We start from the raw sequence: 26,133 nt of genomic DNA, 5'->3' as shown, positions 1-26,133 counted from the left end.
TTTTTCTCCCAAATAGGTCACTCATACATGCCAAGTTAGCTATTTATCTGTTTTGCTTGTCCGGGATCACGCCGCAATGTGTGCCAAAATATTTAGGACAGTGCCCTTTAGAGTTGCAAAGAAATGGAGACTAGGAATGGCTGGCCGGGAATGGACGGGATATTACTGGGCTACGAGAAATGAGGAATATGATGAATACAGAGAAGCAAAGATACATGAAAGAAGATAGATAACAATGTAAATAGATCACACACAAATAAAAAGCAAACATAGCAAAATTTTAAAGAATAAATGTGGCCCCAAAGAAGAGATACTGAAGAAGAGGTGGGGAGGTCCAAAGAGATGCTAAACTACATAGATCATTAGACTTTTTAGATGAAGTGATTGGTCTTGCTCATTTCTTTTTCTTAGAAATAAAAATATTTTAGGGGCAGCTAAACGGCAAGTGGATAGAGAACCAGCCCTGCAGTCAGGAGGACCTGAGTTCAAATCTGGTCTCAGACACTTAATACTTACTACTAGCTATGTGACCCTTAACACCTATTGCGAGAGAGAGAGAGAGAGAGAGAGAGAGAGAGAGAGAGAGAGAGAGAGAGGAGAGAGAGAGGAGAGAGAGAGAGAGAGAGAGGAGAGAGAGAGAGAAAGAGAGAGAGAGAGAGAGAGGAGAGAGAGAGGAGAGAGAGAGAGAGAGAGAGAGAGAGAGAGAGAGAGAGAGAGAGAGAGAGAGAGAGAGAGGAATGGGGAGGAGAATATTAGAAGAAATTTTGGTAATGTAAAAAAGACAGAAGATACCAACACAACTTTTTAATTTTGGTTTTGTTTAAAAAAAAGAGATAAGAGACATAAAGAGGAAGCACTAACCAACAGCTTGGATATCTTTGATTATAGAAGTGTACACAGAACATTCTCTGCAAGAGCACGGGAAGTTATGGATCATATTATTATAGATTTGAAACTAGAAGCTAGCCAGTCTCAGAGACCAGAAGAGGTGGAGTGCCTGGCTCAAGGTCACCCACAAGCTAATGGCAGGTCACAGATGGACCGCCTGGACCCAGACCTGGAGGGGATCCCAGCTAGTCCAACATGATCCTTTACAGATAAGCAAACTGAGGCTTGGGGAGAGGGAATGGCTTGCTCAGAGTAACAGAGGTTTGGGAAGTAGCAGGGCTGGGATCTGAAACAAGGTGCTCTTACTCCTTTTTGTATGACCAAAAAACACTTTGTGGGCCTCAGTTTCCCCAAGTGTGAAATGAGGAGAGGGGCCCAATGGGCCGCTGAGGTGTCTTCCAGACCAGGCCTGAACAGCTCCCGTGATGCTCAGTGAGAAGCCCGGGGAGCGCTCAGGGATGCCCAGGACCTGCTCAATGTCCTCCTCTGAAAAAGGAGGGGGTCGGAGCAGACGGACTGGCCCCCAGAGCTCTGAGCCTCTGCTTTCGGGCTCTTATCATTCCAAGACCTGATTAAACAGCGGTCGGATAGATCCTGATGAGGAGGGGCTATGCTGAGGAATTCCAGGAGAGAGACAGAAATCGTTAGTGACATAGTTATTGTAGGCAAAGAACTCTGCAAACCTCCAAGTAATATACATATATATCAGCCTTTATTATTGGAGATATTCTAATAAATGTAGGAATATAACATGCAAAGCACTTTACAAATCCGAACGGCCAGTAAGAATTCGAGGTACTGTTAATATTAGATTTAGCGGGCGAATTGCTTTGTCAATCATGGTAAAGCGCTCACTATTATTAGATGCGGAGGCAGAGATACAGCTAAATGAAAAGCACCTTGCAATCCTCATTATGATTAGTAGATTCTCCAGAGGTGGCGTTTTATGCACGTAGGGACGGTAGCCATACCTAGTTGGATTTGTGTTCTATGTTGCTTTAAGGTTCGTACAAAACGCCACCAGCTATTTGCACAGTGCAAACCTTAAAAGGTTACATAAATAGCATTAGGCCTTAGTATTGTTAGGTAGACAGGCTGATAACTGTCAAAGTAGACGGATGGATGGACGACAGCACTTATTAAGTCCCCTCAGTACATCTCATCTAAGTCCTTTGGCCCCTTAGCTAAGCATGCTGGGATCGGTAGTTCGGGAGGATCCTTAGGCTGCGAAAAGTCCCGCGAGAGGATAATGAGGCGAGAAGGCACGTGGAGCGAGAGCGCCCTTCCCCCCTTAAAGATTCTACCGGGAGGGCGGGGGCTGAGCCGCCAACTCAATCTACTGGAGAGGGGTTTTCTGGCTTGTGACTAGATGGGAGGGCGTTAGGGTGAGACAGGTGACATAAGCCGGACGACTATTGGTTGCGCGCTCTGTGACGCAGGACGAGGGGCGGGAAGCGTAGGTCCCTCTCCCTCGGCTAAGCCAATGGTCGCCCCGGGCTCCTGTCACGTGGGGGGCCCCTAACTCACGCCAAGTGTATCGGGGCCCCCTAGTGCGCCCCCGGGATGGAGAGGGAAGCGGAGCGGCAATTGACACCGCCCCCGCCGCAGTCCCCGCCGCCAGTTCTGTTCCTGCCCCTGACTCGGCAGAAGTCACAGGAAGAACTGCCGTTGGGGAGCTTCGAGGAGGAGCACTACGACTGCTACGACTACTACAACCTGCGGGAGAGTCCGCTCCGCGGGCCCGGGTGGAGCAAGGGCCGCACTCGGCGGGAGCGGGAGCTCCGCACCAACCGCCCGGTTCCCGCGGGCCATGAGCGGAAGATCGCCCAGAAACTGTACAACAGTCAGCGGAAGCGGCGCCAGCACCAGCTGCAGCCCCGGCCTCGCACCCGCCTCTGCTGAGGGGGGCGGCCTCCCGCTCCCCTCGTTCTGCGCCCCTGGTCACGGTGCGTGTGCGCGCCCCGGGCCCGGCTGGGTGGGGGGCGCCCGCTTCCCCCTCCCTCGTACCGAGCCCCGTGAGCTGGGGGCCAGCCGCTGAGATCCTTGTTTTTCACATGGAGAAACTGAGGCAGGGTTCAGGGACCGGCCCAAAGTCACACAGCTAAGGCTTGCCCGCAGGGGCCTTCTTCTGGGGCTTGGTACCCAGCGCTTGCATCCTAAATGCTGCACACTTCCGTGGTGGAACCTTGGAAAGTGTCCCTGAACTCCTGCCCCCCATCCCCCGGAGCCTCCCTCCCTGAAGACGACCCCCATCACCTGTTTGTTTAATTTTTTGCAGGATACACAAAGGACACGTTAAAGTCTTATCTCTGACTCCAGCTGTAACTGTTGCCATAAGGAAAGAGAGTCCATGGGGGTCCCCAGGACGCTCTTGGGGCCTCGGTGCCTTTGCGCCTTGAGCCGGCCCTTCAGTAAGATCTGTGTTCAGTCCCTGGGGCTGTATCTTCTCTTTAGGATTCCTCATTAAAGGAGAGCAGCAAGAATGGCTTTTCAACTCTTCTCTTTTGGTCAGTTAATGTTACTCCGAGCACAAAAGTGGTTATAAAATAGGTGCTTATATGGCATTGATGAGATTATGCAAAGTGCTACTCTGCAGCTTAGGCACCAGAATAATAAAGATCAAATCTGTTCTTGTTCGACATAGCACTTGTGCATGTACTTTTTCAGCACTCCTCATGTGTTAGCGGAGTAAGAGGGATCAGTAGGTACACTGCTACCACCTGTGCCCAGTCCGAGCTTGGGCAGGTCTGCTCTTTAATGGCCCCATCTGTAAAAAGTAGCACGAGTGATCTCTAAAGACCTAGTCTAGGGCAGCTGGGTGAGTTCCAGTCCAGTCACAGACACTTCCCAGCTGTGTGATGACCCTAGACAAGTCACGTCACTGTTTGCCTCAGTTTCCTCATCTGTCAGATGAACTGGAGGAGGAAATGGCAAACCCCTCCAGTATCTCTGCCAAGAAAACCCCATCTGGGGTCATGAAGAATTGGATACGACTTAAAAATTTTAAAACATTGAAAAGTAGATGCTTAGAATTACTATACAAAATGCTTCACTCCAAGGCTAATGTGGTGAAATAAAAATACCTTTTTAAAAATAGGTATTTTAATTGTTATTCTCCCAAAGGCCAAGATAAGGTTTAAAGTTTTGTGTTTTTTTTTGTTTTTTGTTTTTATGTGACTAAGAATACTGGGATTCTCAGAAGCATTTGTTTTAAGCTTTGTGCTTAAAGGGGACTGTTGACACCTGCTGTTGGGCACTATTTAAGGCTAGTATTTCTAGGGATGAAAGATAAGCATAGGAGGAAGATAAGTAGCACAGTGGATATAGCGCACCAGCCCGGAAGTCAAGAGGACCTGAGTTCAAATTTGGTCTTAGACACTTAACACCTCCTAGCTGTGTGACCCTGGGCAAGTCACTTAACCCCAATTGCCTCAGCAAAAAAAATAAATAAAATAAAACATGAAATTATGCTGATTAAGTGTGGCAAATTTTTTCCTGTCTTATAGTGTGCCTTTCTTCTGTTAGATTTATCCAGCATCTCCCCACTTTCTGATAGTCAGGATGGGCTTAAAGTGGAGACAGTGGGGATTTTGCTTTTGCCTTGACTTTGCTTATTATAAGAGATTTGGGCTGGGTTAAAGGGAAAGAAAATAAATGCTTGCTAACTGAAATAAAATTTCTGTATCCTCATTCCTCACCATAATAATGCCCTAGATCTAGTATCTGGTCTTAAATGTAGCCAATTATGAAGTTGACTTTTTCCTATTGAAGAATTTCTGCCTGCGGTAATATGTTTTATGCATTCCTTCCTATTTCTCCAGATGATACCCTAGTCTAGTCCAGGCAGTCTTACCACTTCCAAATTGAATTTAACAACAAACATATACCTGTTTTCGTTAAAACATACTTTCTACTGGTGGGATGCAACATGTACCCAAGGAGTGAATTCAGATCACATATAGACAATAACTTAGGAAGTAAGCCATTGTGGGAGATACATCTTAGCTTAAAATACTTTAAGAAAAATAAGCTATCTGGCAGGGTTCTAACTACTATCCTACCTCTAGTCTTGTCTTTTTCCTGATCTATCCCAAAGATGTCACTGCTGTGTCAATTTTCTCAGCATCTGTGAGACCCAGTGCACAGAACACCGGGCCTGGAGCTGGGAAGACTCCTCTTTCTGAATTCAAATAATGGCCTCAGATACTTATTAGACTCTGGACAAGTCATTTTACTCTGCCTCAGTTTCTTCTGCTAAATAAAATTGGAGAAGGAAATTGCAAACGATTCCAGTGTCTTTGCCAAGAAAACCCCAAATGGGATCACTCAAAATCAGACATGGCTGAAACAATAAAACACAATTTTTAAAAGCATTGTTTCTGTCATGAAGTTTCCTTATGTAAAGAGCTGTAATGGCTTTCCAGATGATGCTCTCCATCATCTGGTCCTGTTTCAAGTGGCCAATCTTGCCCAAACTCCAATAGCCTCTTCCCATCCATCCATCCATCCATCCATCGGCTTCCTTACCGGATCCAGAACATGTTTCCCTGAGTCCCTTCCCCCCTTTTTTATCTAGTCAGAGCTGATCTGTGCTTAAGGTGCTTTGCCACCCTGGTTCCTTCAAGGTTCCCTCAAGCCATCTTGGATTCATTTTGTATACTTTTATATTTAGACCTGTACATTTCCATGGCACCCACCTGAATCTCCTGAAGGGCAGGAATTGTCTTTTTTTGTCTATATCCCCTGGATTTAGAGACACTGTGCTTAGGGAGTTGGCCAGATTTTGGAAGGGGCATTTCACGTCAACATGACTCACATTGGCTAGGTAAATGACCTTGGAAAAGTTGGTGCTCTTTAGTGGAAGGAATTGCCTCATCTAGGAGTTCCCTAACTCCAGGGCACAGCACACTGGCACAGAGAACAATTAACAAAAGTTCCTTGATTGATTGATTGGTGGTGGGAAAATCTGAGCATGCCAGACCCCTACTAGTAGAAGGAACCAGTATATTTATTTCAAACCAAAAAAAGATGGGGAGGGGAGGATGAGAATCGGGTTCTAGTATAGAAAGAGCTGGCTTGTGGAAAAGGCTTTATGATCTTTATTTTTTGATTATCAAACCATAAATTATTGGATGCCTACTCTATGCCAGATGTGTGCTAGGTGCCAATATGGATACAAAGAGAAATGAAGTTGTGAGGAAGATTTTCCTTGACTTCAAGCCTAAACCATTTCAACAAGCAGATCTATTGAAGTCATTTAAGATTTGGCATAGACAAATAACTTTTTCCTCAAAACCTCAATAGTATTTTATTTTATAATTACATGTAAAGACAATTTTTAATTTTAATTTTTTGAAAGATTTTGAGTTCCAAATGTTTTCCTTCCCCCTACTCTATCCTCTCCCCAAGACAAGCTATCTGATATTGTATACTTGTGCATCATGTAATACATATTTCCACATTAGTCATGTTGTGAAAGAAGAAACAGAACAAAAGGAAAAAACTACACACACACACCCCCGACCAAAAGTGAAAATAATACATAGATCAATCTTAAACCATTTATTAAGACATGGTCAAAATGGATAATCTAGAGATAAATGAATATATCACAAAAGAATTAGAACACGGAACATATTACCTATCAGACATCTAGACAGAACAATTTATGAATAAATCAATGTTATGAAGTATAAAATAGATAATTTTGATTACATTTAAGTTAAAGGGGTTTTCTACAACCAACCAGTATAGTCAAGATTAGAAGGAAAGTAGAAAACTGGGGGGGGGGGGGGAATTTTTATAGATACTCTCAGATAAAGGTCTCATTTCATAAATATATAAAGAACTTAGTCAAATTTATAAGGATACAAGTCATTCCCTAATTGAAAAATGGTCACAAGATAGGAGCAGAAATTTTTTTATGATGAAATCAAAACTATAGTCATAAAAAAATGTTCTAAATTATTGATAGAGAAATGCAAATTAAGGCAACTTTGAGATATCTTTCAACTATCAGAGTGGCTAAAAAGGATAGATGCCTTTCAATTGGGGAATTTCTAAATAAGTTATCATGTATGATTGTGATAGAATACTACTGTTATAAAAAAAATGATGACCTGGTTGATTTTAGGAAAAACATGGAAAAAACTTGCATGAAATGATAAGTGAAATGAGCAGCCCCAAGAGAAATACTGTCCTAAGAACAATTTTGAATGATTATTATAAATCTCCAAATTAATTACAAAATCTACAAAAGACCTATGAAGAAAGATGCTATCCACCTCCAGAGAAAAAAGTGATACATAGAAGTATATATAATATGGTTTTACACATGTGTCTCTATGTGTATGTGTGGGAGATACACGTTTAATCATACCCTTCTCTAGGTGGGGCGGGAAGGAAGTGAGAAAATAAGTGCACAGCAGCGAACAAAAGAAAACTTAGAAGCACAGAAAAATCACAGTAGCTTTGAAAACAATGTATAGTATTACATAGTATTCAAGAAAAAATAGTCTGAAATGGAAATTCATGGTCTTTTTTGTTAGTCTATGTTGTGCTGTGTACACTGAAAAGATTTTAGGTTTTGTTTTGTTTTTTCTTTTTGTATTTAAGTTCAAAGTGAATAAAAAAGTTTTTAAAAAGTGAAGTCAAATAAGATGTACAAAGGACAGTGGTTAACATTTTTTCCATAAGGGCCTTTTGACAGCTCAGTGATATCTATGTTATTAAATGCATAAAATAAAATATTACAAGGGAAATTAATCATATTCAAATACAATGACCAAAAACAGTTTTAATATTTTATTTTCCCCCAGTTACAGAAAAAATTTTAACATGTTTTTAAAACTCGAGGTTCCAGATTCCCTTCCATTCTCCCCTCTTCCCTCCATTGAGAAGGCACAAGTGAAGTGAGGGTATTCCCTAAAAAGACATGCAAAACGTTTTTTAAAAACAAATCTATGGAATATGTTTAATTTCATATTATTGCACATATATAAAATATATGAGATTGCTTGCCATCTTGGGGAGTTGGCAGAGGAGAAAAAATGGAAATAAAAATCTTAGAAAAGTAAATGTTGAAAACTATTTTTACATGTAATTAGAAAAAATTTAAAAATACTATTAAGTGGGGGAAAAAGTTCATGGGATCCCAAATTAAGAACCCTTTCCCTATAGTGGTTTCCTCTTGAATATAAGAGATCTTGAGTGAAGGAGGCTGCCTAATTCTTGAAGAAGAGGTAGAGGGGATCCCTTTAGTTCTATGAAGACTTTTTCTATTGGAGCCCATAGCTATCGCTGTAGCCTCCTTTCCCTCCCCCCCCCCCCCCCCATTAAACTAGATCAGTTATTTTCTGTATCATTATCTTTGTCACATATTCATATCTCACAATCCTATGTGGATATGGCTTCCCTTTTTCAGAAAGCCTTACCTCCAGGTGATTAGGACTATAGATAGTCCTATAGACCCCTAAATGGTACTTTTTGGGGGACTCTATAATGTGCTTACATAATGAAATAGTTTTTTTGGTTGCCATCCCTCTGTGAGACTAAGTTTTTTTCCTTACATAAACTTTTTCTCTTCCCCTTCAAATTACCCAACCTGTGCTTATGCATTTATTGCATTCATTCTCCAGCAACACTGGATGTCAGGCCCTTTTAAAAATAAGTATGTTTTACTGGCCTCTGCAATAAGAGTCGAGAAAGAGATTAAAGGAATTAGAGTAGGCAATGAGGAAACCAAACTATCACTCTTTGCAGATGATATGATGGTATACCTAGAAAACCCCAGAGATTCTACTAAAAAGCTATTAGAAATAATAATTTTATTATTTTAATAAATAATTTTAGCAAAGTAGCAGGATACAAAATAAATCCCCATAAATCCTCAGCATTCTTATACACCACCAACAAAATCCAAGAGCAAGAGATACAAAGAGAAATTCCATTCAAAATAACTGTTGATAGCATAAAATATTTGGGAATCTACCTACCAAAGGAAAGTCAGGAATTATATGAGCAAAATTACAAAAAAGTTTTCACACAAATAAAGTCAGACTTAAATAATTGGAAAAATATTAAGTGCTCTTGGATAGGCCGAGCGAATATAATAAAGATGACAATACTCCCTAAACTAATCTATTTATTTAGTGCTATATCAATCAGACTTCCAAGAAAATATTTTAATGATTTAGAAAAAATAACAACAAAATTCATATGGAACAATAAAAAGTCGAGAATCTCAAGGGAATTAATGAAAAAAAAATCAAATGAAGGTGGTCTAGCTGTACCTGATCTAAAATTATATTATAAAGCAGCAGTCACCAAAACCATTTGGTATTGGCTTAGAAATAGATTAGTTGATCAGTGGAAAAGGTTAGGTTCACAAGACAGAATAGTCAACTATAGCAATCTAGTGTTTGACAAACCCAAAGATTCTAAATTTTGGGATAAGATTTCATTATTTGATAAAAACTGCTGGGATAACTGGAAATTAGTATGGCAGAAATTAGGCAAGGACCCACACTTAACACCATATACCAAGATAAGATCAAAATGGGTCCATGACCTAGGCATAAAGAACGAGATTATAAATAAATTAGAGGAACATAGGATAGTTTATCTCTCAGACTTGTGGAGGAGAAAGAAATTTGTGACCAAAGATGAACTAGAGACCATTACCGATCACAAAATAGAAAATTTTGATTATATCAAATTAAAAAGCTTTTGTACAAACAGAACGAATGCAAACAAGATTAGTAGGGAAGTAACAAACTGGGAAAACATCTTTACAATTAAAGGTTCTGATAAAGGCCTCATTTCCAAAATATATAGAGAACTGACTCAAATTTATAAAAAATCAAGCCATTCTCCAATTGATAAATGGTCAAAGGATATGAACAGACAATTTTCAGATGAAGAAATTGAAACTATTACCACTCACATGAAAGAGTGTTCCAAATCACTTTTGATCAGAGAAATGCAAATTAAGACAACTCTGAGATATCACTACACACCTGTCAGATTGGCTAAGATGACAGGAAAAAATAATGATGAATGTTGGAGGGGATGCGGGAAAACGGGGACACTGATGCATTGTTGGTGGAGTTGTGAACGAATCCAGCCATTCTGGAGAGCGATCTGGAATTATGCCCAAAAAGTTATCAAACTGTGCGTACCCTTTGATCCAGCAGTGTTTCTATTGGGCTTATACCCCAAAGAGATACTAAAAAAGGGAAGGGGACCTGTATGTGCCAAAATGTTTGTAGCAGCCCTGTTTGTAGTGGCTAGAAACTGGAAAATGAATGGATGCCCATCAATTGGAGAATGGCTGGATAAATTGTAGTATATGAATGTTATGGAATATTATTGCTCTGTAAGGAATGACCAGCAGGATGAATACAGAGAGGCTTGGAGAGACCTACATGGACTGATGCTAAGTGAGATGAGCAGAACCAGGAGATCATTATACACTTTGACAACGATATTGTATGAGGATGTATTCTGATGGAAGTGGATTTCTCTGACAAAGAGACTTAACTGAGTTTCATTGGAGAAATGATGGACAGAAACAGCTACACCCAAAGAAGGAATACTGGGAAATGAATGTGAACTATTTGCATTTTTTATTTTCTTCCCGAGTTATTTTTACCTTTTGAATCCAATTCTCCCTGTGCAACAAGAGAACTGTTCGGTTCTGCAAATATGTATTGTATCTAGGATATACTGCAACATGTTTACCATATATAGGACTGCTTGCCATCCTGGGGGGGGGGGGGAGGAGGGAGGGAGGGGAAAAAATGAAACATAAGTGATTGCAAGGGATAATGTCGTGTAGGAATTATCCTGGCATGGATTCTGTCAATACAAAGTTATTATTAAATAAAATAAAATTAAAAAAATAAAATAAAAAAATAAAAGAGAGCAAAAAAAAAAATAAGTATGTTTTGTGCTTACCTAAGATATGTCAGAAAAAAAATAAAAATAAAAAATTCTAAATTGAATTTAAAAAGGAATGAAGCACAAACAAAAAGAAAATAAGTATGTTTGACTTATTGGAACTCACAAAAACAGACATTGACAGCAGTAGTCACAAACACTATTTTCTCTTCTGCCTTAAGTATTCTGCCTTTATATTTCTATGCAAAGGACTCGCCCAGTTTTATCTCCCAATTCCACCTTTTCTAGTCCACATTTCTAAATACCTGGTGGATATACTATAACCTCATCTGCCCTTATTGGCCCTCACGTTCAGTGTGATCACTTAGCTCAACATCTCTCCTTTGATACCCTTTTCCCAACTACTCTTACCATGTTTGAGCAGACTGGATAATGACACAGGGTCTGCTGCCCTTCAGTCTAGTGACACCTAGGGATCTGTCTTGGAATTTTAAAATGCAAAAAAACCCCAAATACATTGGATTACAAAGGAAAAGTTACATTAAAGCACAATTAGTAAAATAATTTTTAAAACATACTGTTTTTCACTTTTTTGTTTGAATCCTCTTGTATAAAATGTATTATGGAAATATTTTATGTCATTGCACATGTATAATACATTAGATTACTCACAGTCTCAGGAAGGGGGTGTAGGGAAGGGAGGAATACAATTTGGAACTCAAAAGTTAAAAAAAAAAAGATGTTAATCATTTTTATCTGTATGGAGGAGGGAAATAAAATGATTTTTTAAAAAGACTAGACTATAGGTGATTTTATCAGTTCTCATGCGTTTAATAATTCTATTAATTATGCCCTTATAGATACACATATTTAGTCTCAGACCTTCTCCTTAAGTTTCAAACTTGAATCATCAACTAATTGCTTGTTGGACCCTTCAAATCAAATGCCCTGAAAAACTCCCAAACTTAACATGTTCAAATAGAATTATCTTTCCATATTCGTTTTTATTTGTATTTTTTTGCTGAGGCAACTGGGGTTAAGTGATTTATCCAGGGTCACATAGCTAGGAAGAGTTGAGTGTCTGAGGTCACATTTGAACTCAGGTCCTCCTGACTTTAGGGCTGAAGTTCTATTCACTGCACCTAGCTGTCCCATCTTTCCAAATTCTTTGAGGGGTCCTCACACTTTTAAAATAGGGGGCCAATTCACTGTCCCTCAGACTGTTGGAGGGCCGGACTATAGTAAAACAAAAACTTTGTTTTGAGGGCCTTTAAATAAACTTCATAGCCCTGGGGGAGGGGGATAATCATCCTCAGCTGCAGCATCTGGTCCGCTGGCCTTAGTTTGAGGACCCTTGCTAGGCAATCAGGGTTAAGTTCTTTGTTTCCTAAGTTGAAATTGTCAATTTCATTGTTGAAGGCTGAATTTGAACTCAGGTCTTCCTGACTTCAGGGCAGTGCTCTATCCACTGAGTCACCTAGCTCCCTGACTTGTTTTCTAAAAATACCATCCCCCCAATCTCCCAAACCCATAATTTTGGTGTTATCTTCAACTTCTCATTCTCCTGAATTTCAAGATACCAAATCTTGCTATTTTTTACCTCCACAAAATCTCTTGTATCTAACCTAATTTTTAAAAATGATCTCTTTCCACTGCACTTCCCCCTCCATTTTTAACAAAACAAAGAATTAAACCCTCACAACAAACTCAAGAGACCAGCAAAGTAACCCACCCCACCCCACCCTACACACACACATTTTGGCCATGTCCAAAAGTCCAAATCTTATTTTCTGGAGGAGGTCAACCTCTGGAGCAGGACATGATTCATGCTTAGTCCTCTGGACTTCCATTGTATCATTGTAAGACTCTCAGAAGTGTCTTTTCTTTCAAATGTTCTAATTTCGGTCATTACATTCATTGTTTCCTCTGAATCTGTCACTTCATCATTTCTTATGGTACAATATTACATAACTTTTAAAAATAAAAGCCTTTTATTTTCAAAACACAGGCAAAGACAGTTTTCAATTTCACCCTTGCAAAACCTTGTGCTCCAAATTTTTTCCCTCTCTCCTCCCCACCCCCTCCCTTAGGCGGCAAGTAATCCAATAGATGTTAAACATGTGCAATTTTTCTATACATATTTCCACAATATCACGCTTCACAGGAAAAATCAGCTTCAAAAAAGGGGAAAAATGAGAAAACAACATGCAAATAAAAAAAAGGTGAAAATCCTATGCTGTGATCCACATCAGTCCTCCCAGTGCTCCGTCTGGGTGCAGACGGCTCTCTCCATCACAAGACAGTTCTATACACGATTTGTTCGGCGGCTCCCTGATAACTGGGCACCAACTTCATTTCCATTTTTGGCTACCATGAAAAGAGCTGCTATTAATATTTTTGTCCATATAGATGCTGAGTCCCTGTGATTTTACACAGCCGCTACCCAGCTCAGGCTCCCACTGTCTGTCTCCTTCCTATTCTCCCAGGCCTCCATTCTTTCCCCGTTCCAATCGATCTTGTATAAAAACACCCGGGCAGAGCTGACGAGGTCACTCCCCTCCTCCTTAGCTCCAATAGCTCCCTCCTGCCCCTGACCACTTTCGCCTTTTAGCATCCCTGGCATCCTGGTTCTAAGCTCATTATAAAACAGCCATTTGGATGGTTCACATCCACTGGGCCATTCGGTTCCCACAACCACCCCACGAGGCGGGGGCTATGATCTCTCAGCGTTAGAGCCCGAGGTGGCTTCGGGTCCCGACTCCGCGTACGGCACGCGAGCCACTGGCGCCACCTAGAGGCCAACTCCTGCGCCGCTCCCTCCTGCCTCGGCTTCCCCGAACCCCCTCTCAGAAGCGCAATCTGCCCCCAAACCTTTAAGGCTCCCCGTGGCCAGGAGTGCCCGGCTCCTCCCGGACGACCCTTCATTTATAGGCTTGCGCAGATGCACGTTTTCTCATGAAAGAAGGGACTTTAGAAAACAAGTCGGGGAGCTAGGTGACTCATGGGACTTGGCGAGGCACCTGGCACATAATGGACATTTGGTGACTCACATTGTCACATGGAGCTAATGACCAAATCCTGTGGATTCTACCTTCCCCCCATTTCCCCCAAGTTCGGGTCTCCACCTCTTGCCTAAATGTCTGCCAATTTCATCTTTCTGCCTCCCTAACTTATTCTTCCCAACTCATCCTCACGCTGATGCTTTCTCGTCTCGCAGTTCCTCTTAACATCGCTAATTCCACGACAATCCTAGTGAAATGCTCCCTCTTTTCACCTTCCCTGGGACCCCTGAGACTCAGCTCAAATCTCCTTATTGAAAAAGCCTTCCTGGGTCATCCACTTACACTGACAGAGCTTGTTTTTTAGAATTATTTCTCTGACCCTCGAGGGCAGGAACCGGTTTCTGAGTTTGTTGGGGTTTTTCCCCCCATATGATCAGTCCCGAGCATAATGGCGGGCACACAGCAGGCGCCTAATAAATGCTTACGGGCCAATCCAACCTGGAACTATTGGGGGAAGGGGGTGGAAAAACAGACCCGGCTGTTGGGACCACAGGGTCAGGCTGCCGAAACCTCCCCGAGGGAGTAGGGATACGAAGGGCTTTTCCACAACCAGTGCAACTCTGTCCCTAGGGTCAAGGACCCCGGGGTAGACCCAGAAAATTCCCAGGAATACTCCGAGCCTCGCGGGCCAATCCCACATTTCCCGGCTCGAAGCAAAGTATCGGTAAACCCATTTCCGGGATCAAGCCGAACGGCGGTTGCTGGGTAACGACGCCTATTTCCGGCTTACGAACGGCTCGGCAAGTGACGTTCAACGGGCGCGATGCGAGCCTCTGCCCCTCCTCCTAATGACCTTCATGATGCGGTCAGAGGGGGGCGAGCCGGAAAGGCCTTGCGAGAGAGGCGCTGATTGGCTGGAGGTGGCTCGAGGAGGTTGGCGGCCGCTGATTGGCCGCGGGCCCGCAGATGGGTGGCCACTGATTGGTTGGGGACTGTAGACAACCACCCCAAAGAACCGCCACCACTATTCGCCTCTCACTTCTCCCCAGGACCTCTGCCCCTAAGAGTCGAATATGCCGCGCGGAAGCAGGAGCCGGACCTCCCGGGTGGCCCCACCGGCCAGGTAAGAGACCAGGCTTTGCCGGGGAGACGAGACAGTGGCGGGGTGGCTCCGGGGGAAAGAAAGAAGGCGAAGAGCGGGAGCTCGAAGCGCCGTGACGCAGCCGGGAAGGCCGCGGGAGGAGGGGCAGCTAGTCCTCTGGTTCTCGGCAGTCCCTCCCCCACTCTTCTCGCGGACGTCTTGCTCTCCTCGAGGGCCATGTGATTCCCGCGGGGGGAGGGGAGAAATCTTGCAGCAGTTTACTGGAGGCCCGGGCTGCGCAGGTCTTCTCCCGACCCTCTCCCGGCTCCGGGGAGGTTGAGAGGAACGAACTAGGAATCGGACCGCGGCCACACTGACCCGGGTCTTAAACGTCCGGGGTGGGGCCAGAAGGGTGGATCTCGGACTCTGTCCGGACCGTTAGCACCCGCTCCCACCCCAGGCCCATGCTTACCAACTCCCGAGATCTAGGGCTTCGGGCCCTGATTACTTTTAATTACTTTAAGGGCTGGATGGAGGAAATTGAAGAAGAAAAATCTAATTTCAAATAAATTGTAATGAAATTTCTAGCATTAAAACCGAGATGTAAACTCCCTTTTCCTGCAACCCCGAATAATCTTTTTTACTGGCCCTTCCTCCCCTCCCCCACCGAGCGCTCTTGTCAGTGATCTCCAGGGACTCCTCACTATCTGGAAGAAACCCCAAATCGCTGAGCCCGTCTAACCTAGTCCGCCCTCCTCCCCTCCAGTTCGCTCCCGCCTCCGTCTAGCTTCTCCCAGCTGCAGCTAAAATACTGCCTCCTTTGGTGATTTCGGATTTATCCTATGTGTCTCTCCTACGCAGCTGCTTTTTGCACTCCCTTCCCCATCCCCTGCCGCCTTAGACCGAGCTCTAGCTCTAAAGCAGCTGGTACGTAATAGGTACTTAATAATAGTTGACCAAAGAAACCAATTACGTTGACCTGCGGTTATCAAAAGAAAAAATAAGTTCATGGAAAATGAACTAAATTAAGAATCTTAAATTTTGAGTTCTTGATCAAGACCTAGAGACAGCCATCCAGCTCCTGTTCTTTGCCCCATTTTGGGAAGGTCCCTGCCTTCCTGCTCTTGTGAAATAAGGGATTGCATTAGATTGAAGGTCTTTGCTGCTTCAAATCCTTTGAACCCAAATGTAATCCACTGCCTGATTATGGCCTTGGGGCCACCCTCAGTCCCATGGGACTTGAAACTTAACCAGTGTTAGACAGGACCCTGATGTCTCCTGCTTGACCACAGGGTTGAGAGTGGAGTTTGTCTCATTCTTGCTTTCAGTGGTTGATTTTCAGAGGTATAATCTGTTTTCTGCTTGAAGCCTTCCAGATTGCTTTTATGTCTCATTTCATCGAAACTTCAAATTGCTTTATCCTATTCTATCTATATCTTTATCCTATTCTAGCTACATAGGATAGAGAATCTTTTTTTTTTTTTTTAAGTTTTTTTATTTAATAATTACATTATATTGACACTCATTTCTGTTCCGATTTTTTTCCCCTCCCTCCCTCCACCCCCTCCCCTAGATGGCAAGCAGTCCTTTATATGTTGGATATGTTGCAGTATATCCTAGATACAATATATGTTTGCAGAACCGAACAGTTCGATAGAGAATCTTTTAAAAGTGGGTGAGGGATAATCGAGTGACTTGCTCGTGGTCCAATGACAGCCATTAATTGAAACCGGTTCTTGATCTGTGAACATTTTTCTTTTATACCAGAAAGATTTTTGAAGTCTTATGTCAGTTACTAGTATGGAGGCAAATGTAATTCCTGGTTTGGGACAAGAGATGTAACTGTTTTATATGAGTATGCTTTTAAAAAGTTTTTTGCCAATATCTTCCATTTTTATATCCTCTATACTTTTCCTCTCTTCATAACTTAATACAAAAGTCAGCATAAAACCCAGTGTTATTGGTGTTTGCATAGTAATAACAAAAATAAATGATATTTTAAGATCCAGGTTATTCAAATGGTAAATGTTCAAGACTCTTTCCCCCCATTTACTAATTATCTTGGTCATTTTGTGATAGCATCTTGTCTTTCTTTTTACAGTCGGGCACCCCCAATGAGAGCTGCACCTGCACCAGCAGCCCACCCTCCAGCAGCAGTCCCACCATCTGCAGTTGCACCTCCTACTGCTGCACCCAGGCAGCCGGGTTTGATGGCCCAAATGGCTACCACCGCAGCTGGAGTAGCAGTGGGCTCAGCTGTGGGCCACACTATTGGTCATGCCATTACTGGTGGCTTCAGTGGAGGGAGTAATGCTGAGCCTGCAAGGCCTGACATCACCTACCAGGTAAATAAATCCAGGACACTTTGGTACATACTGTGTACATTCCTCATTCTTCTCCAGGACTGTCCTATTTCCTTATTCAGTAAGGGGCATTTGGCAGTGGGCTCTGGTCATGTTGCACTTTGGATCATGAGCTATTAAACTATATTAGAAATTAAACTCATTTATCTTCCCAAAAGGGGATGTTTTAGAGGTTAGTCCTGAATTATATTTCCTCAGTTTCCTTTGGACTGATCTTTAAGTGCTAATTGTCTTAGAGCTTTCAGCTTTTTCGCCTCTTCTTTGAGTCTTTCCCTTACTTATATGTTCATTCTTCTGAGTTGTTTCTCTCTCTCTGTCTCTGTCTCTTTTGTAGGAGTGTGTAAAGCTCCAATCTAGCCATCATCTAGTCTAATTTAAAAAAAAAAAGAAAATTGCTTGGGTGATGGTCTTTGAAAAGTGTTTGCTCAAGATGCCTTTCTCCAGTATCTTAAATGCTGTCTTTTCAGGAGCCTCAGGGAGCCCAGCCAGGTTACCAGCAGCAGCAGCAGCAGCAGCAGTTCAGCCCCTGCCACTATGAGATGAAGCAGTTCTTGGAGTGTGCCCAGAATCAGGGCGACCTCAAGCTGTGTGAGGGCTTCAGTGAGGTGCTGAAGCAGTGCAGGTTTGCAAATGGTAAGCACCAATGTTTCCTGGAGCCTCCCTTTCTTCTGAAGCCATTGTCAGGATGGCTGCTTGGAGGCCCAGGGCCTCTACTAGGAAGATGAAGTGCTCTGAGAAGAAATGCTAGCAGAATGCTTTTGTGGGAGCTGCCTTTCTGCTGAGCACAAGGAAAGCTGAGCTGTCAGTAGGGCACTGACTGAGGGCAGGATGGGTTCCCGTAGTTGGAGGTCCTCAAACTGAGCCTAGGTGGCTGTTTCTCTAGCTTCTATGCAGCCTTCTGAGGCATGAGCCTCAGAAGACTGCATGACTAACCTCATTATGCCAGGGAAAATGGGGGCTCAGATCAGGTGACATGCCCATGACAGCACACAGCCGGATTTAAACTGGGATCTGCTGGGCTCTCTGCCACCACCTGGCCAACTGTGTGGATTATGATAGTGCTAAAACTTCTGTGGTTGTCAGTAAATGTAATATTCATCTTTTCTTTTGTAGGATTAGCCTAATTGAGACATTCAAAAAGAAGAATGAAAAAAATCAACTCTGAAGACCAATCTAATTTAACATAATTCATAATTGGTAGTGAAATGATAAAGAAAGATGAGACCATCACTACTTTGTTTCTTTTGTCTATTTGTCACTAATGTCCTTTTTTTTTCAGAACATCCTTCAAAAGGAAGTTTTCCCACTGGAGAGAATAACATGAAATGATATCAAATGTTGCAATGAGGCAAATGCTTATGTTCTCATCTAAATGAATGATTGTTATGTGAGCTCTTAGCAAAAAGGTATCTTGAGTTGTGACTAGCAATTCAAATAAAGTTATTTCCTCCTGGATGTGACATCTGTAAGTGTGGGAATCAGAACTTGATTTATCTTTGTTGGGGGAAATAATTTATCTTTGGTGTGATAAAAACCTACAAGATACCAGATGGTCCTTGTTCCTTCTTAAGAGTTTATTAAAAAGTTTGGGGTAGAATTGTTCAAAGAAAGAGAGCTAGTGGAAGCTTTGTCACTGGAAAAAGACAAATGGGTCTTTAAAAACTTGTGAATTTTTGGTGGGTTCCTTTATTTTCATTCCTGTGGTGGTGACATTCTTATTTCTGAGATGAGGCTCAGTCTGTGAATCCTGCCATTCACACGTGGCTTTTGTGAGCTTTGTCCAGCCCATGAGATCACAGGACCGGCAAGAAAACTGATTCTGTTCTTGTCAGCTTGTTGATGAAATCCAGGGTCAAGTAGACTTGAACAGCTGTGGTTTGTAGGACAGGCTGGTCCCTTAAGAAGTGCCAGAACTGCTTTGGCTCAATTGCCTTGTTTCTTGGGTTTCCTGGAAATAATCGAGTGATTAGGCATCAGGTAGAAAATGGGATTTTTGTTGGGATCCAGGAAGGTTGCGGGGAGGGGGGGACAGTATTCTAGGAGTAGGGGAAGAGCCCGGAGGCCAGTGTCACTGGGTCAGGGTATGTAATTTCAGAAGATTAGAAGAGTAGGAAGGGGTGAGATTACAAAGGGCTTTGAATGTTACCAAATGCTCATTTAGTGTCTCCTGTGGGCATTAGGGAACCTGGAGTTTATTGAGCAGAAGAGTGAAACAGTCTGACCTGTGTTTTAGGAAAATAACTGCTACGGCCAAGTGGAGTGGGCAGAGGACCCGGGGCAGGCTCTTTTGGGCACAAGCTGATGGGACTACAGGAGGGACAGTATGGAGCCCAGAAAGAGTGAGTTCCAGGGAAATGGAGGTTTTGAGCTTGGGGGACAGGGAGGATGGTGTTAGTTTCTACAGTTAAAGGAGTGGTGGGAGGGGGAGGCCAGGGAGAGTGGAATGTAGGGCAAAAGAGTGGTTTTAGTCATTAGATTTAAGATGTCTCTTATTAGAACTCAGTTCAAGTTGTCTAAAAGGCACTTGGAAATACAAGATTAGAGATCAGAGGAATTGGGGCAGGAAAGGGGGATTTGGAAATCGGCAGCATTAATCCATGGGAGCTGATGAGGTCAAGTGAAGTATAGAAGGAGAAGCAAGGAGAGTCCAGGGCAGAGCAGGCTCTTGAGGGACACCCACTGTGAGGAAGGGAATCCTGCACCCACATGGGCTGCTGCAGAGCAGACTGAGAAAAGGACTTAATGGGTAACTGGAGAGAGACGTTAGAGGCCAGATAATAAGGGAATGTTGAGTGGGACAAGATGGGGCTTGTGCTGTAGAGATCTCCAGAAGTAACTGGTGGAAAGGTCAAGGAGAGTTGAATGGGAAGAGGTACTTAGAGCAGACCTTGAGGGCACTGAGACTGAGCTGGGAAAGTCAAGCTTCTGTTCAGGGAGCCAGGAGCTGTTTGTTCCCAAGGCTTAGAGGCTGGCAGCCCCTTGGGAGCAGGGAAGTTGTTGGAGCCCATCATGAAAGTAGGTGTTCTTTCAGAGACCCAGGACACTTAGTGAAGTAGCCCCTCCTGGGGAAACTGGTGTAATGGAGCTGGGCTGGACATGGGACATGAGCCAGTGTTAATCCTCTCCTTGCTTGGAGAAATGTCCAAACTGACAGTCCCATCCCTGGGGCAGGACATCTCTGTGTATCATGAGATAAGGACTTGATACTGGGAACCAACATTCTGAGCTGCAAAGAAAAACCACTTGATCCAATCTCAAAATCACTCAGTTCTTCCAGTGACCATTTCCTTAGAGACTCTGATTACCATACCCTTAAACCTTTTTTTGAGTACATTTAGGTGTTTACATGTGGCTGGGAATATAGATAAGAAAAAACAGGAAGCTCACAGGAGGATGTCAGGGAAAAGTCGAGACGGGGACTATCTGTTAATGAAGGTAGGGCCAGGAAGAACTGCAGCTCATGACTCATCCCTTCTCTATTAGCTTTAGGGCATCCTTCTAAATTTGGTTGCCACCTTTAGCCCATTTTCTCTGCATCTGTCATTTTAACTTCTTGTTTAGGAAGAGTCTGGAAAGGCCTTTTAGGAATAATATATTTCAGTGGAACAAAAAGGGTTTCTAACATGCTTTCCACATGAGTGAGAGGGCCCATTTTTAAGGACAGCCACACAATTAGAATGTGCAATATTATTCCATGGTCTTGATCGATTGGAAAAGCTTTTTGCTGAGAAATAAGTCCTTGATGTTGGGACTTATGTCCCAAATTAGGCTCCTCATGCAGATTATGCCCCATGAGGATCTGAGAGAGTCTGAGAAGCAGGGAAACCATAAACACTGGGCAGGCTGACCATCTATACAAGCTTATATGTTGTCCTGGAGACGCACGTGCTCGGGGAACATCTCTCATCTTTAAGGACCGCGCCCTGGAAGGAAGCTCCCTGTTCTCCTGACAGGCCCTAGAGGAGGGCTATAGGCTTCACGGAGGAAAAGCCCAAGGTAGAGTGGGCAACCCAGGTGCCAGGTGATTTGGAGGGGGTCACGTTCCGGCCCTGAGTTAGCCTCTGAGAATCCCACTGGGGAGGCTGCACCGTACTGACCAGTGGTAAGAGGCTGGGCATCCGGGGATAACCCACATCCACTCGACTTGGTCGCTTGCCAGGACATCAGCTCAAGGAGCCATTCCCACAAACGGCCGAGTGAGGAAGGCAGCCAGCACTGGGAACAAGTGACTTGGATTTGAATCCGTCACTGTCCCTGGGTGCGTAATGCTGGAGAAATAGGGGGATGTTGAGATGAACAAAATTAGGTTCTTTCCTCAGTGAGCTTATGGCAAGTTCTGAAGGAGCCAAGAGACAAATGCAGATAAATACATTCTTGTATAGGAGAAGTTGGGATGTGAGTTGAGATCCTTAAGTGACGCACATCTTTGCTAAATGCATTTTCTCCTGTGGAAGGGCTTGGGTCAGATGGCACGAAGAGCACTGGGTGCTTCCAGCTTTTAATTATAAGCACCCACTGTCAGGGCTGGTGGGCTTTACCGGAGCTTTCCTTCCACCGGGTCTTTTGTCCTTTATGGGCGTAGGAGTTCAGGTGCTATTTTGTCTTCCTCCCTTGGAACGGGAGCCCAGAAAGGCAAGGGCAGATTTTCTTCATTTTCCTAGCCTAGCACAATAAAAACAAGGGCTTGCTAACTGACAAACTACTTAGGGTCCTGAATTTACACCCAAACTAAGATACATTTTAAGGACTAATAATGTTCAGCCTCTTCCTGACTCCATCTGGGGTTTCCTTGGGATAATAGGGAGTGCTTGGCCATTTTCTTTTTTTTTATTTTTTATTATAGCTTTTTATATACAAAACATATGCATGGTAATTTTTCAACATTGACCCTTGCATAGCCCTTCTTTCCCCCCAACCCCTCCCCTAGATGGCAGGGAGTCCCATACATGTTAAATATGTTACAAGTATATGTTAAATACAATGTATGTATACATATTTATACAGTTGTCTTGTTGCACAAGAAAGATTGGGTTTAGAAAGAAGGTGAAAATAACCTGAGAAGGAAAAAACAAACATTTGGCCATTTCCTTCTGAGGCAAACAGTGAAATGACTTGGCCAGCATCACTCGGCAGATATCTGAGGATTTGAATGCAGGCCCCTGACTCCAGGCCCAAGGCTCTAGTGTGCCACTTAGCTGCCCCCAGTCACTATAATTTCAGTTATCAGTGTTTCTCCTCACCTAGAGGTAGGTGATTATCATGATTACATGTTACATATACTATCAATGTGCGTTACATGTACCCTCACATATGTGCATGTGTGAAATATCCTCATTTTGTATATTGGGAAAGTGAGGCAAACCAAGGTTAAGCGACTTCTCGGCATCACACTGTTCGTAAATGAGAATTTGAATTCAGGGCTGAATCCAGCCCACTCTATACTAGTGGATGTTCCATCTGCCTAAACAATCTGGTATAGCAACTCTGGCTTCCACTCTCCTTAGTAACACAAATTCTGTGAGGATTTAAGTCAGATTATTAACTTGTTCAGCCATTCCCCAGTCGCCGGGCGGCATCCACTCCTTTTCCAATTCCTTGCTACCACAAAAAGGGCGGCCACAAACATTTTTGACATGTGGGTCCTTTTCCCTCCTTTGTGATTTCCTTGGGATACAGATCCAGTGATCAAACCATTCACTTTCCCTCAACCTGTTAGCTCATCTGTAGCGGGAATTAGAGGGTCTCGGATGTTCCGTGATGTGGTCACCATCCCCTTTGTGCCTAGAACCCAAGCTCTAGGCTCCGAATGGAAGGCAACCCAGAAGGTAAATCAATGGCTGAACAAGTTAATGTGTCCCCCCGCTCTGCAGGAAGTCAGGACGGTGTTCCGGCTGGAGGAACTTGTCTCCCCAAGGAGAATTCCTGAAACTGCCGCGCCTGAGGTGGGGGAGGTCAGCACCCCTGAGACCTTGGTGAAGCAAAAAGGCATTTCAGGCTCTTGTGGAGCATCTCTGGGCCCCAAGAGAGTTAAAGCCCCTTCAATAGCTCAGGTACAAAGCTCAGACGTGGGGGGCGGGGGAGTTTAGAGGGCAGGGCCTGCACCATGGTGGGTCAGGGAGTCTGGGCTGCCAGAGCCTGAGATCGCATTTGTACAGATGGGTGGGGAGTCTGGGACCCCACGCTCGCAAAGTTAGGAGGGTTTTGGAACACTGCAGTCTAGGGAGAGACAGAAATTCTCTGATATTTAGGCGTCTCCCTGCAGATGTTTAACTACTGACTCAAAAAAACAAAAATGAACACAAAACTTTTTTCCCCCTGAGGCAATTGGGTTTAAGTGACTTGTCCAGGGTCACACAGCCAGGCAGTGTTAAGTGTCTGAGGCCAGATTTGAACTCAGGTCCTCCTGACTTCAGGGCTGGTGCTCCATCCGATGCACCACCTCACTGTTCCCAGAACCACTTTTAAGTTTAATTTGAATTAATTTTCTCACTTTGTGCAACAAAAAAATAGAATAAATGAAGCCCCAATTTGTAGCGTCTGCTGATTTCTGAGGTAACCTTACTGACCAGCTGTCCTGAGCCAGCACTAGCCTGTTCCAGCCCACTCTAGGATACGGTTGTCCTTTCTGAGTCAGAACACTGGTCCCTTGTGCTGGAAGGTCCCCGGGGTCCCTCCCCTCTGGGCACCCCCAAATACAGGGTTCCAAGTGGAACTGGGGAGAGGGAGGGGAGGAGTCACAGACTCGGCTCCAATCCCGAGCACCCTCGGGGCTGGGGGTGGGGGCAGGCCGGTGTCATCCCCTCAGGGGAGGGGCTGTGGGACCCAGGTTTGGGTTTGGGGGGCGGTCCTCCCAGATGCCAAGGACTCCTCCAAGAATCTCATTATTTCTGAATCTATACTCGCTCTTAGTAGCAAAGGGTCCCGGATTAGAACCTGCAGAGTGTGGGATCCTTTCATTCACACTGAGAGGTGACGACTTGCGGGGAAAACTCCAGTCCAGCTCCTCTGGCACCAATCCAGCCTTAGTAAATTGTGTGGCTCCCAGCAAGGGGCCGGCAGGCTGCCCCCCCCGGGTAACAGGCTATGGGCCATGGGCACGAACCCTCCGAGGCTGCCTTGCTTGGCCAGGCCAGACCCCCTGGGTTCTCCCTACCAAGGCGTGCCCCTGTGGGTGCCCTGCTTTCCCCAGCTTTTCCCCTTCCCCATACTTAACCAGAGGCCCTCAAACCAAGCTGGAAGAACTGAGTCCGTGTCCAGGACCCTGCCTCAGGAAGGGCCTGGCTGGTCCTCCTGGGCACCCAGGCAGCCCCCGGGGACCAGAGAATCCCCAGGAGGGGTGGTTTGCTTCCCTTTGTGGAGATAAGGGGAGGTACAAGACCAGTCAGGGGTCAGAGGTCCTGCCCCTTTCCCCAGCCTATCATTCAGTGCTTCATAAATGCTCCTTGCCTTTTCTCCAAGCCCCCCCAAATCCTTCAGAGGTGAGAGCTCCCCCTCTCCAGCCCCAAGTCCTGAATGCCCCGTAAGGAGAGGGCGGCCATCTTGTTGAGGCCCAGTTCGGGACCGTGTGGGTGCCTGACCACCCGGCAGGAGGGCAGCCTGAGGACCGGCAGGGCCGTGCAGCTCTAAGCTGGGATTCTGAGCCTGCAAAGGGAGTCTCTAGAGGCCAGGAAGGGCCGCTCCTTATTCCTGACTGAGCAGCACTGGGCATAGGCATGCTGACAACCAGCGGGTACAGGCCCAGGCCGGGCTCAGCGGGCGGCATCTGGCAGGCAAACCAAGGCCTTGGTCCTTGGGCTTCTGACCCGGCCGCCCCACGCTGAGCAATGGCCCTCTGTCTCCCCCAGACCAGGCCATCGTCCTGTCTTGCCCAGGGTTGATGTGCCAGCCACCCATTCGTGTGGCTCCTCGGGGCCAGCCAAGTCCACACCAGGAACGTAAGGAGAACCCCGGGCAGGCTGGCTCTTCCAGCACAGCCGCAGTCTCTGGGGGACCCCATTGCGTCATGGCGGGTCTGTTCTGCCAGAGCACTCTGGCCGCTTTCAGCATCACTAGCCCGGGGCTGCGCCCCTGGCTGCCAGACTGATTTCCAGGCCAGCTGGAGCATCTTCTTGGGGAGCCCATCCTTAAAGGGCTTTATTGAGAAAAAGGCCAGCTGCGGGGGAGGGGGAGGAGGGGGAGAGTGGGCCCTTCTCTCCCCCTCCCCAGATGATTTTATTGTCTTTGATGGAAAGAGCACAACTCGCATTCAGCAGTCTGCCGGATATTCCTGAGGAGTGGCTATAACCACTGAAGGGCCTTCACCTACAAGAAAGGCATTTTTCTCCACACCAGTGGATGGCACAGAAAGGGAACTCAAGGGTGAGAGCTCAGATACTGGGGACTGAGGAACAAACCTTTATTGGATACCTGCTGTGTGTCAGGGATTGTGCTAAATTCAAGCTTTCTATGAACATCTGCATGATCAGGACCCAAACCAGGGTTTGAGGCTGCCTCGACCTACGATCCCACACTCGGTGCCTTAGAACCGGATGTAGGCTGCCATGCTCCCTGCTGAGATCTTTAGGTCTCCTGACTTGTGGGTGTAACAGGGGTCTGAGTGACTAAGAGCTATTTATTGGGCAGCTCCTGTGACCTGTGGCCACCACAGGGCCACCTATTAGGACAAGAATCAAGGCTTTCCCATTTCAAACCCGGTCTATGCCAGCTTCTAAACCTCTCAGAGAGCCCATATATGTTCTTGTGAAGGATCAATGAATTGCTGGCACACCTGTGTGCAATCCTGCTCTGCCTCTTCCTCCTCTCCCCCCTCCCCCCCCCCCAATAAGCTCCCAGAAGGGAGGACCAAGATCCATCTAGGGCTGACACCAGCCACAGGACCTGCGTTAGGTACTTGGCTATT

At 44.8% G+C, this 26,133-nt stretch overlaps 2 protein-coding genes across 2 annotated transcripts; both read left to right on the top strand.

Moving 5' to 3' along the window:
- Window positions 1–2,003: 2,003 nt before the first annotated feature.
- On the top strand, window positions 2,004–4,357 carry NUPR2 (nuclear protein 2, transcriptional regulator). The gene is made up of 2 exons (XM_051992025.1): window positions 2,004–2,834; window positions 3,167–4,357. The coding sequence occupies exon 1, from the start codon at window positions 2,452–2,454 to the stop codon at window positions 2,788–2,790; it is 339 nt and encodes a 112-aa protein (XP_051847985.1). The 5' UTR covers window positions 2,004–2,451; the 3' UTR covers window positions 2,791–2,834; window positions 3,167–4,357.
- Window positions 4,358–14,779: 10,422 nt separating this feature from the next.
- On the top strand, window positions 14,780–18,703 carry CHCHD2 (coiled-coil-helix-coiled-coil-helix domain containing 2). The gene is made up of 4 exons (XM_051992022.1): window positions 14,780–14,913; window positions 16,973–17,216; window positions 17,702–17,867; window positions 18,348–18,703. Exons 1-4 carry the CDS (start codon window positions 14,864–14,866, stop codon window positions 18,356–18,358), a joined length of 471 nt encoding a protein of 156 aa, XP_051847982.1. The 5' UTR covers window positions 14,780–14,863; the 3' UTR covers window positions 18,359–18,703.
- Window positions 18,704–26,133: the final 7,430 nt, after the last annotated feature.

The sequence above is a fragment of the Antechinus flavipes genome, chromosome 4 (genome assembly GCF_016432865.1).
Source record: "Antechinus flavipes isolate AdamAnt ecotype Samford, QLD, Australia chromosome 4, AdamAnt_v2, whole genome shotgun sequence".
Classification (NCBI taxonomy): Eukaryota; Metazoa; Chordata; class Mammalia; order Dasyuromorphia; family Dasyuridae; genus Antechinus; species Antechinus flavipes.
The sequence above is the reverse complement of the archived record's forward strand: the minus strand, read 5'-3'. Positions and strand labels throughout refer to the sequence as shown.

What these genes read in the sequence shown, in the direction of transcription:
- CHCHD2 (XM_051992022.1), top strand. Translation starts at nt 14,864, where the DNA reads ATGCCGCGCGGAAGCAGGAGCCGGACCTCCCGGGTGGCCCCACCGGCC. An exon ending in CGGGTGGCCCCACCGGCCAG is followed by an intron (nt 14,914 to 16,972) that starts GTAAGAGACCAG and finishes TTCTTTTTACAG; the next exon opens with TCGGGCACCCCCAATGAGAG. An exon ending in GGCCTGACATCACCTACCAG is followed by an intron (nt 17,217 to 17,701) that starts GTAAATAAATCC and finishes CTGTCTTTTCAG; the next exon opens with GAGCCTCAGGGAGCCCAGCC.
- NUPR2 (XM_051992025.1), top strand. Translation starts at nt 2,452, where the DNA reads ATGGAGAGGGAAGCGGAGCGGCAATTGACACCGCCCCCGCCGCAGTCC.